The sequence below is a fragment of the Panthera onca genome, chromosome B4 (genome assembly GCF_046562875.1).
Source record: "Panthera onca isolate mPanOnc1 chromosome B4, mPanOnc1 haplotype 2, whole genome shotgun sequence".
NCBI classification, from domain to species: Eukaryota; Metazoa; Chordata; class Mammalia; order Carnivora; family Felidae; genus Panthera; species Panthera onca.
The window spans coordinates 435,337-454,290 of NC_138345.1; the positions used below are offsets into that span (position 1 = coordinate 435,337).

Sequence of the window (18,954 nt, forward strand, 5' to 3'; positions counted from 1 at the left end):
GGATTATAATTTAAAGAAAATGTACACATTTTTTTGTATTCAGGCTTAAGGCTTCTTTCGTTTTTGTTTTTGTGGTAAAATACAACATAAAATTTACCACTGTAACCGTTCTTAAGTAGAAATTCAGTGATACCAAATACACTTATAATCTGTGCAACTGTGCAACTGTACCATTTCAGTATTTCTCTTCATCTTGCAAATCTGAAACTCTGTCCCCGTTAAACAATGACCCTCCATTCTCCCTTCCCCAAAGGCCCTGGGAACCACCATTTTGCTTTCTCCTTATACAACTGGGGCCACTTTAAGTACCTCACACAAGTGTTTTCATACAGTATTTGTCTCTTTGTGTGTGGCTCATCTCATTCTGCGTAACATCCTCAAGGCTCATCCATATTGTGGCACACTGCACAATTTCTTTCCTAAGGGTGAATGATAACCTACTTCACGTATGTAGCACATTTTTCTTACACGTCCATCTGTGGACAGACAAGGGGTTGCTTCCATGTCTTAGCTATTTTGAATAATGCTATGAATATCAGTGTACAAATACCTCTTTAAGATATTTCAATTCCTTTGGGTACAGACCCAAAAGTAGAATTGCTGGGTCATGTAGCATTTTTTAAGTAACTGCCATACTTTTTGCCATAGAGGTGTTCCCACCAATAGTGCACAAAGGTTTGAATTTCTCCCCATCCTCACCAACCACTGGTAATTTTCTGGTTTTTGACAGTAGCCGTTCCAGTGGGTGTGAGGTCGTATCTCATTGCAGTTTTGACTTGTGTTTCCCTAATGACCACTGATGCTGGGCATTTTTTCATGCTATTATTGGCCATCTGTATCTCATCTGGAAAAACGTTCAAGTCCTCAGACTTATGATTTTTGAGAAACGTACATACCCCTACATCCATCCAAATATTATTATCCCCCCAAAAAGTATTCTTATGCTTCTTTACTGTGATCCTGTCAATCGATGCAGAAAAGGCCTTTGACAAAATCCAGCACCCTTTCTTAATAAAAACCCTTGAGAAAGTCGGGATAGAAGGAACATACTTAAAGATCATAAAAGCCATTTATGAAAAGCCCACAGCTAACATCATCCTCAATGGGGAAAAACTGAGAGCTTTTTCCCTGAGATCAGGAACACGACAGGGATGCCCACTCTCACCGCTGTTGTTTAACATAGTGCTGGAAGTTCTAGCATCAGCAATCAGACAACAAAAGGAAATCAAAGGCATACTGTCAATCTTTCATTCCCACCCCGCCCTTTCACAAGAAAACTACAGAAAAATATCCCTCATGATACAGACACAAAAATCCTCAAAACATACTAGCTAACAGAATCGAGCAAAATATAAAATGGATAGTACACATCAGGACCAAGTGGTGACATTCAAAAGTCAATTAACGTTATGCACCATATTAGTAGGATAAAGGGACAAAAACCCCAAGTTAACTTTCAAAGTCACAGAAAAAGCATTTCACAAAATCTAAAACTAACTTATGATAAAACCTTTCAACAAAGCAGGAATAGAAAGAAATTTCCTCTACCTGACACAGGGCATCTGTGAAAACTCATAGCTAACACTGTATTTAATGTTAAAAGATTAAACGTGCAGCCCCTAAAATCAAGACTAAGGTAAGGATGCCCCCTCTTACCACTCCTATTCAACATTATTTGCAAACCTCCAGCCAGTGAAATAAAGCAAAAAGAATAACTTCAAGGCATCCAGATTGGAAAGGAAACATTGAAACTGTCTTTAGTCAATTTAATATGATCTTTTATGTAAAAAGTCCCAAGGAACACACTAAATTCTTCAATTAAGAATTTGCTAAATTTTAGCAAGGTCACAGAATACAAGATAAAGACACAAAATATCTTTATATAGATACTAGACACAATTAATGGAAGACAAAGCATAGTTTGAAAATTGTGAATCTGGTACAGGATTTGTATTCAGATTATATGAAGAACTGTTAACTAGTGAGGAGACAACTCATACAAAAAATGGGAGAGTGTGAACACTTAACCAATGAATATATACAAACAGCAAATAGGCCCATTAAGAAAATGCAAATTAAAACCACAATGAGATAACATTTCCTATCTACCAGAATGGCTACAATAAAAAATACAGACAATATAAACATTCGTAAGGATGTTGAGAAACAAATCCTCCTACATTGCTGGTGAGAATGTAAAATGGCAGTACCCATAGAGAAACAATTTGGCAGTTTCCTGAAAGTTAAGCATAAGATAACTATAGGATTCGTTAATAAATGATCTATGTTGATGCAAACATGTGTACATCAATGGGGAGAGCAGTATTATTCATAACAGCCAAAAGCTGGAAACAAGCTCAATATCTACCAACTAGTCATGGGTAAACAAAACGTGGTGTACCTAACAGGATACAATTCAACAAGAAGGAATGAACTGATGATGCATGCTACAACATGGAAGATGCTCAAAAAATGATGCTAAAATGGGGCGCCTGGGTGGCGCAGTCGGTTAAGCGTCCGACTTCAGCCAGGTCACGATCTCGCGGTCCGTGAGTTCGAGCCCCACGTCGGGCTCTGGGCTGATGGCTCGGAGCCTGGAGCCTGTTTCCGATTCTGTGTCTCCCTCTCTCTCTGCCCCTCCCCCGTTCATGCTCTGTCTCTCTCTGTCCCAAAAATAAATAAAAAAAAAAAAAAAAAAAAAAATGATGCTAAAGAAGATGCAAAAGAACATATCTTTTCATTTTATTTACAAAATTTCCAGAATATTTACAGAGGCATAGAAATCAGATCAGAGGCCCCTGTGACCGAATGTTATAAGGGGAATTAACTGCAAATGGGCACAAGGAAACTTGTGGAGTGGTGGAAATGTTCTAAAACTAGATTATGGCCATGACAGCATTATCTATATATTTGTTAAAAATCACTGAGTCACACGCTTACAATAGGTTAATTTTGTGGAATGCAAATTACACCTCAAAAAATGTATTAAAGATGAATGTGTGTTCCACAGTAGTTGAGTATAATATTCTGTGAACGGCAACTGCATCAAGCTGGATGACCGTGTTGTTTTGACCAATTATTAAGACAGGTATTTTTTAAATCTCTAGTTATTATTCTTGACTCTTCTATTCCCCCTCACTATTCCAGCTTCTGCTTTCTAAGTTATACTGCTCTTTTATGTATGCAGGTATTCATTATTACATCCTACTGATAAATTGTTCACTTTCCATTACGTAAGGCCCCACTTTATATCTTGTATTACTATGTCTTGCCATCTATTTTGGTATTAAGAAAGACTTGTATGCTTTATATTTAATGTCTCAACCTTGTATTTTTAACTATCTTCATTTTTGATTTAAATGTGTCCTGGCTGGATCAGTGGGTAGAGCATGTGACTCTTGATCTCAGGGTTGTGAGTTCGAGCCCCATGTGAGGGGTGGAGTTTACTTTAAAAAATACGACTGTATCTCTTATAGAAGACATATAGATGTATCTTCTTTTTTTATCCAGTCTGACAATCTCAATATTTTAATTGGGTGTTTGGTCCATTTATAATTATCATAATCACTGATATAAATGTGCTAAAATTGAGCATTTTGCTATTTTTCATTCATTCCACCTATTTTTTGTATCTGTTGATTTTTCCTATGTTCTTTAACCACATTTTTTTAGTTTCATTTTATGTCTTCTATTAAATCTTACTTGTACTTTTTTTTTAGTGGTTGATGTAAGACTAACAGGTATGCATCCTTAATGGGTCTATACGGGGTCAATATTCTGTTTATTCTTCAAATCTGACACTATAAACTTTTTCTTTCACCTCTACTCCCAATACACCTGACACTACTCATTTTCTACTGTTCACATTCTACCTACTTCACAAAAGTAATAGCCACACAACAGTATAATTCCACTCACCCCTCCTTATTGTTTTAAAGCAAATTACAATAGGAAAACATAGTATTCTGTTTGCCCAATTATTTACTATTTCCAGTGTTTTTCCTTTTTACCGATTACATTTTTCATCTAACATCATTTCCCGTCAGCCTAAATGACATCCGTTAGCGTGTTTGCAGCGCAGTCCTCCTGGCACTATATTCTCTCACTTTTCATGTCTCATTATGTCTTCATTCCATCCTTGTTTATTAAGGATATTTTCTCTGAATATGAGTTTTGTTTTTTCCCTTTAGGACTTTAAATATGTCTTTATACTGTCTTCCAGTCTCTATAGTGTCTTTATGTAGGTCATTCATCATTCATATGATGTGCTCTTGTATGTAGTATAGGTTTTCCTCCAATTACTTTCAAGATTTCCTCTTAATCATGGGATTTCAGCACTTTGACCATTGTGAACTGAGGTATGATTTTTTTTAACTTATCCTACTTTGGGTTCACTGAACTTCTGGGATCTATAAGGTGGATTTTATAGCAGTCTGAGAAGTTCTCGACTATTGTTTCTTCAAATATTTTTTTCTGCCCTCTCCTTTTTTCCTTCTTGGGTTCCAAATAAGTGGGTAACATTGTACCATAATACTTGAGGTTCTTCTGTTAACCTTAATTATGTTTCCCCGCTCTTCAGTTTGGTTAATTTCTCTTCATGTCTCTTCAGGTTTACAGACATCTTCACCTTCCTCCTTCTCCAATCTGATGTTAAGCCAATCCAGTGAAGTCTCACCTTCGTGAGAACTTTACTGTTCTAGAGTCTCCATTAATTTAAAAAAAAGTATTTTTCCCTTTCTCTACTCAGCTACATATTGAGACAATATTTTCCTTCAGTACTTTAACATATTTTGATTCCCTGAATGTTTATAATCAGATTTTAAAACTCCATCTTCCACTATATCAAACATCTAAAACCAGAGCTCTCCAACAGAAATAGGAGTCTTATAACATAGTTTTAAACTTTCTAGTAGCCACGTTAAAAAATAGATACAATTAACTTTTTAAATGTATTTTTATTTATCACTGAATATTCCAAATACTGTTGCTTTAATAAATAATAAATATGAAAATTAAATACCTTCCAGTGATTTTTTCATATTAACTCTTCAAAATCTGGCATGAATTTCACACTTACAGCAAATACAACTGACACCACCCACAGATGATTAGTGGTTGCCAAGAGCACAATGAGGCCATCTTATGTTCATTTTATGTTGACTCCTTTTTCTGTGGCCACAGATCACATTTCCTGTATCTCTTCATATCTAGTGACTGTTTACCGAGCGGTACACATCGTGGACGGTATGTGGAGGAGACTCTGGATTCTATAATCTTCCTCTAAAGCCTCGTGATTCTTATTTTAGGAAGCAGTCGGACGTTGAGCAGACGTGGAGTGATTCTTTGCTAGTGTGGATCTGCAGAAAGCTCCAATCCTGTCATCTGCCTGAACTCAGATCTCTGCCTCCTCAACTTAGCAGAACTACTGGCCTTGCTTAGATCTCAATCACTGGGCCATGGTCTAAAAACTTCTCCAGGCAGAAAGAAAACTGTGAACTGTGGGGCTCACCTCACAAGTTTTCCTGCTCTCAGGTTAGTCTCTCACTGCTGGATGTCCGTGGCTTAAAAACAGCTGCCCCATTCATTCGGGGCAGTTTTATAGTTATTTACAGTGCATGGGTTAGTCCAGTACAGTTATTTCATTATGAATAGAAACAATTGCTGGCAAATTCTTATATTTTTTAATGTGAAAACTAAAGGAAAGCTTCACCTGTAAAAGACTGTCAGTGTAACAGTGATACTGGTTGGTTACACTGGTCAGTGACCAGTCATTTCACAGAGAAATTATGTATTTCAGGAATATGCTCTGAAGATCAGAGGACATGAGATGAGTTTTAACTCATCAGTGTTAAAGCAACAAAGGAAAAAAGAATGAGAGAAAATAGAGCTCAGCCCCAAGGTTTTGGTCAAGCAAGTATGGTTATAAACAGGTAGAGTACTGCTACGCACAGAACAGGTTGTAAATAAAAATTTTATGATGATGGAGCTGGCATTTGATTGTATGAAACTATCCCATGTGATATTATCACCAGGACCTCTGAATGACAGTTTACAAAATGTATTACACGGTATACAAGAAAGGGCTAACTAAATGGAAATATTTCACCAAAATTATACTCCCAGTAACGTTCTTTTATATTTCGTAAAGATATACGTACAATGTTTGATTTCCTAAAGTTTTGTCTTTCATCATGTACAATAAAATACCATTTCTGAGGATGGGTTCAATGTGTGAAAAGGCACATACATAATCACACTGTTTCTTGCATTTTAAACTCAACATTTCTCATAAAAAATGTAGCTCAGAAAAATGTCAATCTCTTTGAATGCTGTCTAGTTCCAAACATCTAGTTAAAATATTTTAAGTGGGTTTGTTATCCTTGTAAGTGCATTCTGTTACAAAAACACATATAAAATAAAACTTTTCACCACATTAGCAGAACAGAGAGTCCAGAAATGAACCCCTGTTTATATGGTCAACTAATCTATTGCAAAGGGGGCAAGAATATGCAATGGAGAAAAGACAGTCTTTTTTTTTTTATGTTTATTTTTGAGAGAGACAGAGAGAGACACGGACGGACGGATGCACACAGAGTGCAAGCAAGGGAGGGGCAGAGAGAGATAAGGAGACACAGAATCTGAAGCAGGCTCCAGGAGCTGAGCTGTCAGCACAGAGCCTAACTCAGGGCTCGAATTTGTGAACCCTAAGATCATGACCTGAGCTGAAGTCGGGTGTTTAACTGACTGAGCCACCCAGGCGCCCTAAAAAGACAGTCTCTAACAAATGGTGTTGGGAAAACTGGACAACAGGTAAAAGAGTGAAACTAAACCACTTTCTTATACCACACAAAAATGAACTCACAATGGATTACAGACTTAGATGTTTAGATGTGACATCTAAAACCATAAAACTCCTGTAAAAAAACAGCCAGTAGACTCCTAGACATAGGTCTTAGCAATATTTTTTGGACATGTCTCCCCACACAAGGGAAACAAAAGCAAAAATAAGGAATTAGGACTATACAACTGAAAAGCTTTGCACAGTGAAAGAAAGCTTTGCACAGAAAAAGCAACCTACTGAATGGGAGAAGATATTTGTAAATCATGTATCTGATAAGGGGTTAATATCCAAATAAATATATAAAGAACTCATAAAACTCAAGACCAAAAAATAATAATAATCCAAACTATCTGAGTAAAAATGGGCAGAGGACCTCAAAAGACATTTTCCAGAGAAGACAAAAGATGGCCAACACATGAAAAGATGCTCATCATCACTCACCATCAGGGAAATGCAAATCAAAATCAGGTATCACATCACATCTGTCATAATGGCTAGTATCAAAAAGACAATAAATCACAAATGTTGGCGAGGATGTGGAGAAAGAGGAAGCCTCTTTCACTCTTGGTGGGAACGCAAACTGGTGCAGCCACTGTGGAAAACAGTATGGAGGTTCCTCAAAAAACAGAACTATCATATGATCCAGCAGTTCTGCTTCTATTTATCAGAGGAAAATGAAAATACTAATTCAAAAAGATAAATGCACCCCTATGTCTTTTGTTGCATTATTTACAATAAGCAAGATATGGAAGCAACTTAAGTGTCCAGCATATGATGAATGAAGATGTGCTATCCGTACAATGGAATGTTAGTCATATAAAAGAGTGAAATCTTGGGGCGCCTGGGTGGCGCAGTCGGTTAAGCGTCCGACTTCAGCCAGGTCACGATCTCACGGTCCGTGAGTTCGAGCCCTGCGTCAGGCTCTGGGCTGATGGCTCAGAGCCTGGAGCCTGTTTCCGATTCTGTGTCTCCCTCTCTCTCTGTCCCTCCCCCGTTCATGCTCTGTCTCTCTCTGTCCCAAAAATAAATAAACGTTGAAAAAAAAAAAAAAAAAAAAAAAAGAGTGAAATCTTGCCATTTGCAACAACATGGGTGTGCCGAGAAGGCATTATACTCAGTGGAATGTCGGAGAAAGACAAAATACTGTAAGATTTCACTTGTATATGGAATCTAAAAACCGCAACAAATGAACAAAAACCAGAAACAGACTCAAATATGGAGAACTGGTGGTTCCAGAGGGGAGGTGGGTTGGGGGATAGGCAGAATAGGTAAAGAGGATTAGAAGTTACAAACTTCCAGGAGCACCTGGGTGGCTCAGTCGGTTAAGCGTCCAACTTCAGCTCAGCTCAGGATCTCCCAGTTCATAAGTTTGAGCCCCGCATCAGGCTCTGTGCTGACGGCTCGGAGCCTGGAGCCCATCTCAGATTTTGTGTCTTCCTCTCTCTCTCTGCCCCTCCTCTGCTCACATTCTGTCTGTCTCTCTCTTTCAAAAATAAACATTAAAAAAAAGAAGTTACAAACTTCCAGTTATGAAATAGAGTCACGGAAACAGAAGGTGCAGCATCGGGAATACAGTGACTAACACTGCACTAACTTCATATGGCGACACGGTGACCACACATCACAGGGAGCACTGAGTAATGTGCATAAATGCTGAATCACTATGTTGTACACATCTCTGAGTTGAAGTATGTGTTTCTATTACTCTCACTGCTTGCAAACACTCAGGACTCAACTTCAAAACACTCTAAACAACGTTGTACACATCCATTTGTTCTTACTGTGCAAGGTAACTAGGGTCTGCAGGAAGGGAGAGTGGCAACAAGGACATGAATAATGTTGGAACCCAACACACAGAAAAAACACGTAACTTAGGCTCAATACTTCACGTTTTCTAATAGATACCTGTGTAATTTAACTTTGCTCTTTACTTTGGTTTTGAAGATCATAAAACACAGACTGTAATTATTTGGGTAAAGAACAGAACTTAGTTATATAAAGTTCAAGACTAAATAAAAGCATAAATATGAATGGGATATTACCTTCAACCATTTAAGATCGAGGTCAGCAGGCCTGTGAATCAAACTGGCCCTCTGCCTGCCTTTATAAATAAAGTTTTATTGGCAAACAGCCACAGCCACTCACTGACATGTTGCCTGTTTTCACACCACCACAGCAGAATAAGCAGCTGTGACAGACACTGCATTGTCCAGAAACCAAAACACTACCTGCACTTTACATACTCCAAACTGAGGTAACAGGATACATTTTTCAATTCATTTGGTTTCTTAATATAACCTTATGACATATTTATGTTTTAAGAGTTTGAGAATACATATACATCTATCCAAGCAGAAGAGAAGTCCAAATTCAGTTATAACTATGGAGGCACAAACTCTTCTCTTTCGCTACATGAAGAATTAAGTAAAATTTCATAAGACTGAAAGTCTGCATCATTTACTAGTCTCAATGAAAAGGTTAAAATACTATTTGAATAGACATACCTAGTAACATAAATTTTCCCTCCGAGTTTAATATAGAGCGTATACACCATTTCTGGACTTCTAGTTCCGAAAATCTGAATTACAGCACCATTACTTTGAAAGCTACAAGGACCGGGACTGCTGAAGCCAGCAGTGAATTAATCCCCAGGCTCTCCTGTCACTTTGGGAAGCAGACAGCGGGCCTGCTTCTCACCTGGAGGTGTGTAGGCGTCCATCGAGGTCTGCACAACCAAGGACCTGCGTTTGGAAGGCATAGGCACTGCCATCTTCCTTTCTTTGTGTTTAGCCAGCGCTGCCTGCACAGCTTCTGTGTGGACATCTAAAACAAAAAGAGAGCTCAATCACTCCATTGTTCAGAGACATCCTGAAGGCCCCAGGCTTTTTTTTTTTTTTTTTCCTTTCTGTCTGGTCCTGTGAAATAGTTTACCCTACAGAAACTGTTACAAACAGATGTGTGGGGAAGGAATGAAAAGAAGGATAAACCTGCTGGTTTGAAAGCTGCAGTGAAATGACATTCAAATTCATTCGGGCTTTTAATTATTCATTTTATTACCCTAGAATCTATATAAATAATCACACACTGGCTGCAGAGTGCTGTGTGACTTTTCTTAGGTGAGTGGGTCTTGATCTTTCTCTATTTCTTCAGAAAGAAATTTCTGAAGAATACATTTTTCAAGCCTCGTAATGCATTCTGATGCTCTGCTAAAGGAGGCACGTACTCCTCACAGGCTGTGGCAATGACTTTCACTAACACTTACCAAGCACTCACGGCCAGTCACTGTGTTCGGCCTTTTGAGTGTATTAAAACCAACTGCAGGGGGCGCCTGGGTGGCTCAGCCGGTTAAGCGTCCAACTTCGGCTCAGGTCATGATCTCGCGGTCTGTGAGTTCGAGCCCTGCATCGGGCTCTGTGCCGACAGCTCAGAGCCTGGAGCCTGTTTCAGATTCTGTGTCTTCCTCTCTCTGACCCTCCCCCGTTCATGCTCTGTCTCTGTCTCAAAAATTAAAAAATAAACGTTTAAAAAAAAAACCAACTGCAGCCACCCCACAGAATTTACTGAATGCCTACTTTGTAAGCGCCTCAGGGCTGGGTACAGTGGAGAACGAGGTGGACGAGGTACTGTATCTCACGCAGCTTACTTGCTAACAGGTAAGGCACACACAAAAGACAATCGCATAGGGCAGGAATTAAAACAGAGTAAATATACGGCCTACTTAACAATGAGGCCAGGGAAGAGTTCAGTCAATGTTACATGTGAGCAGTAAGAATAAACAGCCATTCTGGCAAGATGAGGATCTCCAGGACAGAGAGAAAACCCAGCTCCCAGGTATGGAAGCTGACGGAGCAGGTGCCAGCAGAGAGAACAGAACCATGCGGAGGGATGCACCTGGCTCCCACTTTCAGTGTGACAGGAGCACTGGGGATTTTCAAGAGGGGATGACATGATCTGACTCCATGTCAGGGGGTCATCTGGCTGCCGTGAAGGCGGCCACAGGAGAACAAGTGGGAGCAGGGAACCAACCAGAAGGCAGTGGGTGGTCAGGCACCAGATGGCTCTACGCAACCTTCCACACAATCCCACAAAGGAGGGACTCCGAGTATTTTGCAAATGAGTAAGCAGAGGTATGAAGCTCTCCCAGTTATTTAAGCGTGAGTGGCAACGCTAGGTGTGAACCCAGGTGTGAACAACTCTGGTGCCCACACCCTTCACCATCAACCACACCACACTCTAGCTGCTCCTATGAAGACTCTAAGAGATTAGCATTTTAGAAGAGGCCACCGAGCCACTCCCACGGGCCAACTGCAGCCTGCGTCTCTCCTTATACAAAGTGTGAAAAGACACTGTGAAAAGAAAAATCTATTAAGCAGAGGTAAGTATTCATTTACAGGTGTGGGGGAGAAAATAGAAAATATACATGCAGTGAAATGTTCAGATCTTTACAATGATAAAGTTCAATGCATGGAAATGTATCTATAGAACCACTACCCCAATCAAGACACAGGACATATCTATCAACCCACAGTACTTACGTGTGTCCTTCCAATCAAACCCCACCCTGAATAAACAGCTACTATTCAATATTTTGACTAGCTTTCCTTGGTTCTTGACCTTAATATAAATTGAATCACACTGATTTTATATAACCATATATAGACTCTGCTATAGTGCTATATGGATCAGCACTTCATAGGTTTTTACTGATGAGAACTGTTACAACATATCAATGTATCATCATCTGCATTTCTCCAGTTGATGGTTATTTATGTTATGTGGCCAAAAACACTAAAATTCACCCTCCCAACAATCCAGGTAGTCAGTACAACATTGTCAACCACAGGCACATGGTTGTGCAACAGATTCTCAAAGCTCCCCATCCCACAAGATTGAAACTCTACAACCCCACCTCCCCCTCTCTCAGCTTCTGGCAACCACCATTCTACTTTCTATTTCTCTGAGTTCGACTAGCCTAGATACCTCACGTAAGTATAATTGTGCAGAATTTGTCTTCTTGTGATTGGCCCATTTCTCTTAACATAATGTCCTCAAGGTCCATCTATGTTGTGGCATTTATCAGAATTTCCTTCCTTTTTACAGCTGAATAATGTTCTACTATATGGATACAACATATATTCTTTATTGATTCATCCACCATTAAATACTTAAGTTTTGACTACCTCTTGGCTGTTGTGAATATGCTACTATAAACACCTGTGTATAAATATCTGTTTGAGTCCCTGCTTTCATTTCTTTCAGATAAACACCCAGAATTGGGATTGCTCAGACTTCCAGGGAAGGTGGGGACGTAGGAGGGTCCTACTCTCACCTTGTCCCATGAACACATCTAGATAACAGGCACATCATTGCAACTAACCCAGAAAAAACCCTAAGACTGACAGAACAAGCTCTCCACAGTTAATGGTAGACAGGAAACCAAAGTGAAAACAGAAGGAAGGGCAGAGACCCTTCCAGAACCAAACTAACCTGTGAGACTAACCACAAACAGGAAGGAGAACATGAGTGTAGAGAAGGGAGAGGAAAAGACCCCACACCAGCCACCCCAGACACGGGGGACCCTGCACTGGGAAGATGAGACCCCGAGACATTTGGCTTTGAAAACCAATGGGGCTTAACTTTGTGAGTGTTTACAATCAGTGGGACTTAACCCAGGGTACTTTAAAACTCAGCTGGCTTACTTCTGGGAGAGCCTGAGGCCAACAAGAAACTGAGTCTCTGCCCTTGAAGAGACAGCAAAACACACAACCCCAGAGATGAAGCATAAAACAGCAGTATGAAAAACTCCTGAGGTACACAGGAAGGATATTTATTTACTAATTTCAGAAACACACAGGATGGGCAGGGGTCTTTAGGAGACTCGTCTAAGAACAAAACAACTGGCGGGCACCATTTCTCTCCCCGCCCCCCAGCCCAGTTACCTGGATACCTACAGGAACCAGCACCTACAGTGGCCACCTAGCTCTGCTAACAGTACACCTGACCCCCACATTTTCCTTCGGCCTCACTCCACCCAACCTGCCCCACTCTGCAGGCATCCCTCGAAGTGGCTCCAGTTCCCATTCTGCAACCAGACCAGCACATCTAGCTAACACCCAAGGTGCTGCCACCCTTGGATCCACCTCATCCAGCTTGCCCACTGAACAGGAGTCCATCCAAAGCAGTGCCTGCCTCACCTCATTTTGCAAGCAACCCCACAGTGACCAGCACCACGCCAAAGTGACTCCTGCCCCAGGAGAGGGGAAGATCACCACACACACCAGTCCAACCACAGCCCCAGCAGTGGACTGGGGGCAGACATCAGGTCTGACTGCTAGCCCCACCCACCAGCAAAAAGCTCACAGGGGGGCAGCAAAAAAAAAAAAAAAAGAGAGAGAGCCCTGGAGTTCAGAGTCACTGCAACCCCAACAGTCAGAGTGGGGGCAGACTGCAGGCCTCATCTCCAAGAAAAGCCCCTTAGGGGCCAGCACAAGAGAGTACCCTGCAGTAAGGTGTGACTGAAGCCCAGCACACAGGCTAAGAGGAAGCATCTAGTCTGACCCAAGGCAGCCAAGACTGGCCTCTGATAGCACAGGAACCAAACCCTGCCCACAACAGGCAGAGAGAGTCATTGTGGGCAATTGGAAGGCAAACATGGCTCAACCACAACAGCATGGCACATGCAACACACACAGGTGACACCCCTGAAGTACCAGGTTCTGGCCAACAGGGGACATTGTACAGGACACTGAACAGGGAGGCACAATAACTCTTCATAAGGCCCCTACTTTCAACATTAGGAGTCATAGCTGACTCTCCTAACAAAAGAAAACAGACACAGAGAGTGAGACAAAGTGAGACAGAGGAATATGCCCTGATGAAAAAACATGAGAAATTCACAGCAAAACAGCTCAATGAAACAGAGATAAGCAATATACCTGATAAAGAATTCAAAGTAATGGTCATAAAGACACTAGATTTGAAAAGGAGTGGAAGATTCAGCGAGACACTCAACAAAGAGATAGAAAATATAAAAGTGAACCAATCAGAGATGAGAACTTAATAATTGATATTAAAAATACATGAGAGGGAATAAACAGTAGACTAGAAGGAGAATAGATCAGTGACCTGGAGGACAGAGTAATGGAAGCAGCCAAGCTGAATAGCAAAAGAAAAAGAACAATAAAAAATGAGAACAGATTAAGGGAACTCAGTGACACCATCAAGCATACTAATATTCACATTATAGGGGTCCCAGAAGGCAAAGAGAGAGAAAAGGGGGATGAATATCTACTTGAAGAAATAATAGTTGAAAACTTCCTAAATCTGGAGAAAGAAACAGAAATCCAGATCCAGGAGGCACAGAAAGTCCCCAGCAAAACTAACCTGAAGAATTCACATCAAGACACAGTGATTAAAGTGACAAAAAATGGTGATAGAGATTTTTTAAAGCAACATGAGAAAACAGTTACATTTTAGGAAACCTCTTAAGGCTATCAGCTGATTTTTCAGCAGAAACTTTGCAGGCCAGAAGGGAGTGGCAGGATATAGTCAATGTGCTGAAAGAAAAAAAAAAAAAAAAACCTGCAACCAACAATACTCTACCCAGCAAGGCTACCATTCAGAATAGGAGAGATAAAAAGTTCCCCAAATAATAGGCAAAGAAGTTCATCACCACGACACTAGCTTTACAAGAAATACTAAAGGGAATTCTTTGAGTGGAAAGTAAAGATCATAACCAGGAATAAGAAAATTAGGGAAGAAAAAAATTTCATAGGTACATACCAACACAAGTACATTAATTTCTTATAAAACCAATATGGAAGTAAAAGCATAAAAGCAGTAAAATCAATTGTATCTATAAATATTAGTCAATGGATTCACAAGAGTATGTGAAGTATGACACCATATACATAAAACCTGGGGGGAGGCAGTAAAAATTCAGTGCTTTTACAATGGGTTCAAACTTAAGCAACCATCAACTTAATATAGACTGCTGTATACACAGGATATTATATATAAACCTAATGGTGGCCAAAAATCAAAAACTGGTAATATATATGCAAAAAATAAAGAGAAAGGAATCCAAGTGTATCAACAGAGGAAACCATCAAACAACAAGCCAGCAGGGAACACGAAAAAGGAACAGAGAAGAACTACAAAAACAACCATAAAACAATAACAAAATAGCAATGAGTAGACAACTGTCAATAACTGCTTTGAATGTAAATGGACTAAATGCTTCAATCAAAACAATTGGTGAAAGGGGCACCTGGGTGGCTCAGTCCGTTGAGGTTTGACTTCGGCTCAGGTCATGATCTCTTGATTCGTGAGTTTGAGCCCTGCATCGGGCTCTCTGCTGTCAGTGCAGAGCCTGGAGCCTGCTTCTCACTCTGTGTCTCCCTCTCTCTCTGCCCCTTCCCCGTTTGTGCTTTGTCTCTCTTCCTTTTTCAAAACTAAACAAACATTAAAAAAAAAAACAAAAAAACAGTGGGTGATGGAATGGATAAGAAAATAAGACCCATCTATATGTTGACTGTAATAGATTCACTTCAGACCTAAAGACACATACAGATGGAAAGTGAAGGGTGGAAGAACACTTATCACGCAAATGGAAGTAAAAAGAAAGCTGAGGTAGCAATACTTTAACAAGAGACTTTAAAACAGGCTATAACAAAAGACAAAGAAGGACACTACATAATCATCAAGACAACAACCCACATAAAGATGTGACAGTGGGGCGACTGGGTGGCTCAGTCGGTTAAGCGTCAGACTTCAGCTCAGGTCACGATCTCGTGGTCCGTGAGTTCGAGCCCCACGTCGGGCTCTGGGCTGATGGCTCAGAGCCTGGAGCCTGCTTCCAATTCTGTGTCTCCCTCTCTCTCTGCCCCTCCCCTGTTCATGCTCTGTCTGTTCTATGTCTGTCTCAAAAATAAATAAACATTAAAAAAAATTAAAAAAAAAAAGATGTGACAGTTGTAAATATTAATGCACCCACCATAGAAGTACCCAAATACATAAAGTAGCTATTAACAAACATAAACGAAAAAAATGAAAGTAATACAATGATAGTAGGGGGCTTTAACACCCAACTCACCTCAATGAATAAATCATCCAAACAGAAAATCAACAAGGAAACAGTGGCTTTAAATGATATAATGGACCAGATGGACTTAACAGCTATATCCAGAGCATTCCATCCCAAAACAGCAGAATACACATTCTTTGCAAGTGCACATGTAACACTCTCCAGAACAGATCACGTATTAGGCTGCAAAACAAGTCTCAAGAAATTCAAAAAGACTGAAGTCATATCATACATCTTTTCTGACCACAGTGGTATGAAACTAGAAATCAACAAGACAGGGGCACCTGGGTGGCTCAGTCGGTTGAGCGCTAACTTTGGCTCAGGTCACGATCTCGCGGTCCGTGAGTTCGAGCCCCGCATCAGGCCCCTGTGCTGCCAGCTCAGAGCCCGGAATCTGTTTCAGATTCTGTGTCTCCCTCTCTCTGACCCTCCCCCATTCGTGCTCTGTCTCTGTCTCAAAAATAAATAAACGTTAAAAAAAAAAAATTAAAAAAAAAAATCAACAAGACAAATTCTGGAAAGGACACAAACAAATTGATGTCAAAAAACATGCTACTAAACAGTGAATAGGCCAACCAAGAAACCAAATAAGTCGTCAAAAAATACATGGAGAAAAATGAAAATGAAAACACAATGGTCCAAATTCTTTGGAATGAAGCAAAAACTGTTCTAAGAGGGAAGATTATAACAATACAGGCCTATGTAAAGAAATAAGAAATATCTCAAACAATCTAACGTTAAACCTAAGGAAGCCAGAAAAAGAAGAACTAAGCGTAAAAGCCAGTAAAAGGAAGGAAATAATAAATATTGGAGAAGAAATAAATGAAATCAAGACCAAAACAATAGAACAGATTGATGAAATGAGGAGCTGGTTCTTTGAAAGGATCAAAAAATTGATAAATCTTTAGCCAGAATTATCAAAAAGGGAGAGGACTAAAAAATAAAATCAGTAATGAAAGAATAAATACCAAAGAAACACAAAGAATTATAAAAGACTATTATAAAAAATTATACATCAACAAATTGGATAACTTAGAATGGGTAAATTCCTATAAACATACAATCTCCCAAAACTGAATCAGGAAGAAATAAAAAACTTGAACAGACTAGTTACTAGCAATAAAATTGATCAGTAATCAAAAATCTCCCAATAGACCAAAGTTCAGAACCAGATGGCTCCAAAGGTGAATTCTAACATTTAAAGAAGAGTTAATACTTACTCTTCTCAAACTATTCCCAAAAATGGGAGAGGAAGGAAAGCTTCCAAACCCATGCTATGAAGCCAGCATTACCCCAATACCAAAACAATATACACTACAAAAAAGGAAAACTATAGGCCAGTATCTCTGATGGACACAGATGCAAAAATCCTCAACAAAACATTAGCAAACTGAACCAAACGATACATTTAAAAAATCATTCACCATGATCAAGTGGAATTTATTTCCAGGATGCAAGGGTAGTTCAATATTCGCAAAATCAATGTGATACATCACATCAACAAGAAAAAGGATAAAAACCATACGGTCATTTCAACAGATGTAGAAAAAGCATTTGATAAACTACAACATCCATTCACAATACAATCCCTCAACAATGAGGGTTTAGAGGGAACATACCTCAACAAATAAAGGTTATGTATAAATATATAAAAGTTATACACACACACATATATATAAATATAAATATATGCGTGTGTGTGTGTTACCTTCCTTTTAGTGTCTATAAGGACTGTAACATACATTTACTCATTTGTAATACTGGTTATATTTATTTTTTCTTCCTTGATCTTGCTAGAAACAATCTTCTCTTTCTTTCCTATTTCATTGTTTTCTACTATTATTATTTCCTTCTTTCTACTTACTTTGGCTTAATTTTCTTTTCAATTTCTAGCCCCTTAAAGTGGAAACTTCGACCACTGACTGATTTTGACCTTTCTTTTTTCTGACATAAGCACTTAAAGCTGTGTATTTCCCTCTATACATTGCCTTAGTTCCTTTCCACAAATTTTGATATTTTGTATTTTAAGAACCTTTTAATTACAACCTGTTTCCTTCTCTTTAAAGTAAACCCCTTATTCACAATATACAGTTGAGTTTTTACTTTCTCAAATTCACTGACTTTTATCCATTTATACTTAACAGTTGCACTTAAGTCTTATTTTTGGTATTTATTTTCTGTTTGTTTCATTGGGTTTTCATTCTCCCCCCCCCCCTTATACCTCTGTCTTAATCAAGTTTTTTCCTTAAGTATTTCATCTTAGTTCCCTCATTGTATTGCTATCATAACTTTACATATTCTTTTTGATGGCTGATAAAGGAATTATTATATGATTCCTTAACACAGTCTACTTAGAGTTAATATTGTGCCAGTCTGTGAAATAAAGCAATATGGGGAAACAAAGAAACCAACTTGCAATAGAATTCCACCTCTCTCCATCTTTAGGGCTATTGTTATCATATATTTTACAACTGCATTGATAACTACCACTACACAATGCTATAATTTTTGTTTCACACAGCATTTTTCACAGAACTAGACAAAGAATCCTAAAATGTGTATGGCACCATAAAAGACTATGAATAATCAGAGCAATCTTGAAAAAGAGAAAAAACCTGGAGATTTCATGGTATTTGATTTCAGGCTATACCACAAAGCTATAGTAATCAAAGTGGTGCGTTATTGGCATGAAAACAGATACACCGATCAATGGAACAGAGAGCCCAGAAATAAACCCACACATATATGGCCAATTAATCTACAACAATGGAGGCAAGAATATGCGATAGGTAAAGGACAGTCTCTTGAACAAATGGTATTTGGAAAACTGGACAGCCACATGCAAAAGAATGACGGAAACTGGACCACTTCTTCACAACATACACAAAAATCAACTCAAAATGGGTTGAAGACTTGAATGTAAGACCTGAAACCATAAAATTCCTAAAACAAAACATAGGCAGTAAGCTCTCTGATATTGGTCTCAGCAACATTTTTTGTATCTGTCTCCTCAGGCAAAGACAACAAA

The 18,954-nt window shown here is 39.2% G+C and overlaps 1 protein-coding gene across 5 annotated transcripts in view; it reads right to left on the bottom strand.

Annotated features, from left to right (window-relative positions):
- DIP2C (DIP2 acetate--CoA ligase C (putative)) overlaps positions 1-18,954 on the bottom strand; it is a 413,428-nt gene that overhangs the window by 157,631 nt on the left and 236,843 nt on the right. For all 5 annotated transcript variants that reach the window (XM_078450509.2, XM_078450506.2, XM_078450507.2 and 2 more), the window contains one exon: positions 9,539-9,664. In XM_078450509.2, coding sequence (XP_078306635.1) covers positions 9,539-9,664 — 126 coding nt within the window. The remainder of the gene's footprint in view (positions 1-9,538; positions 9,665-18,954) is intronic.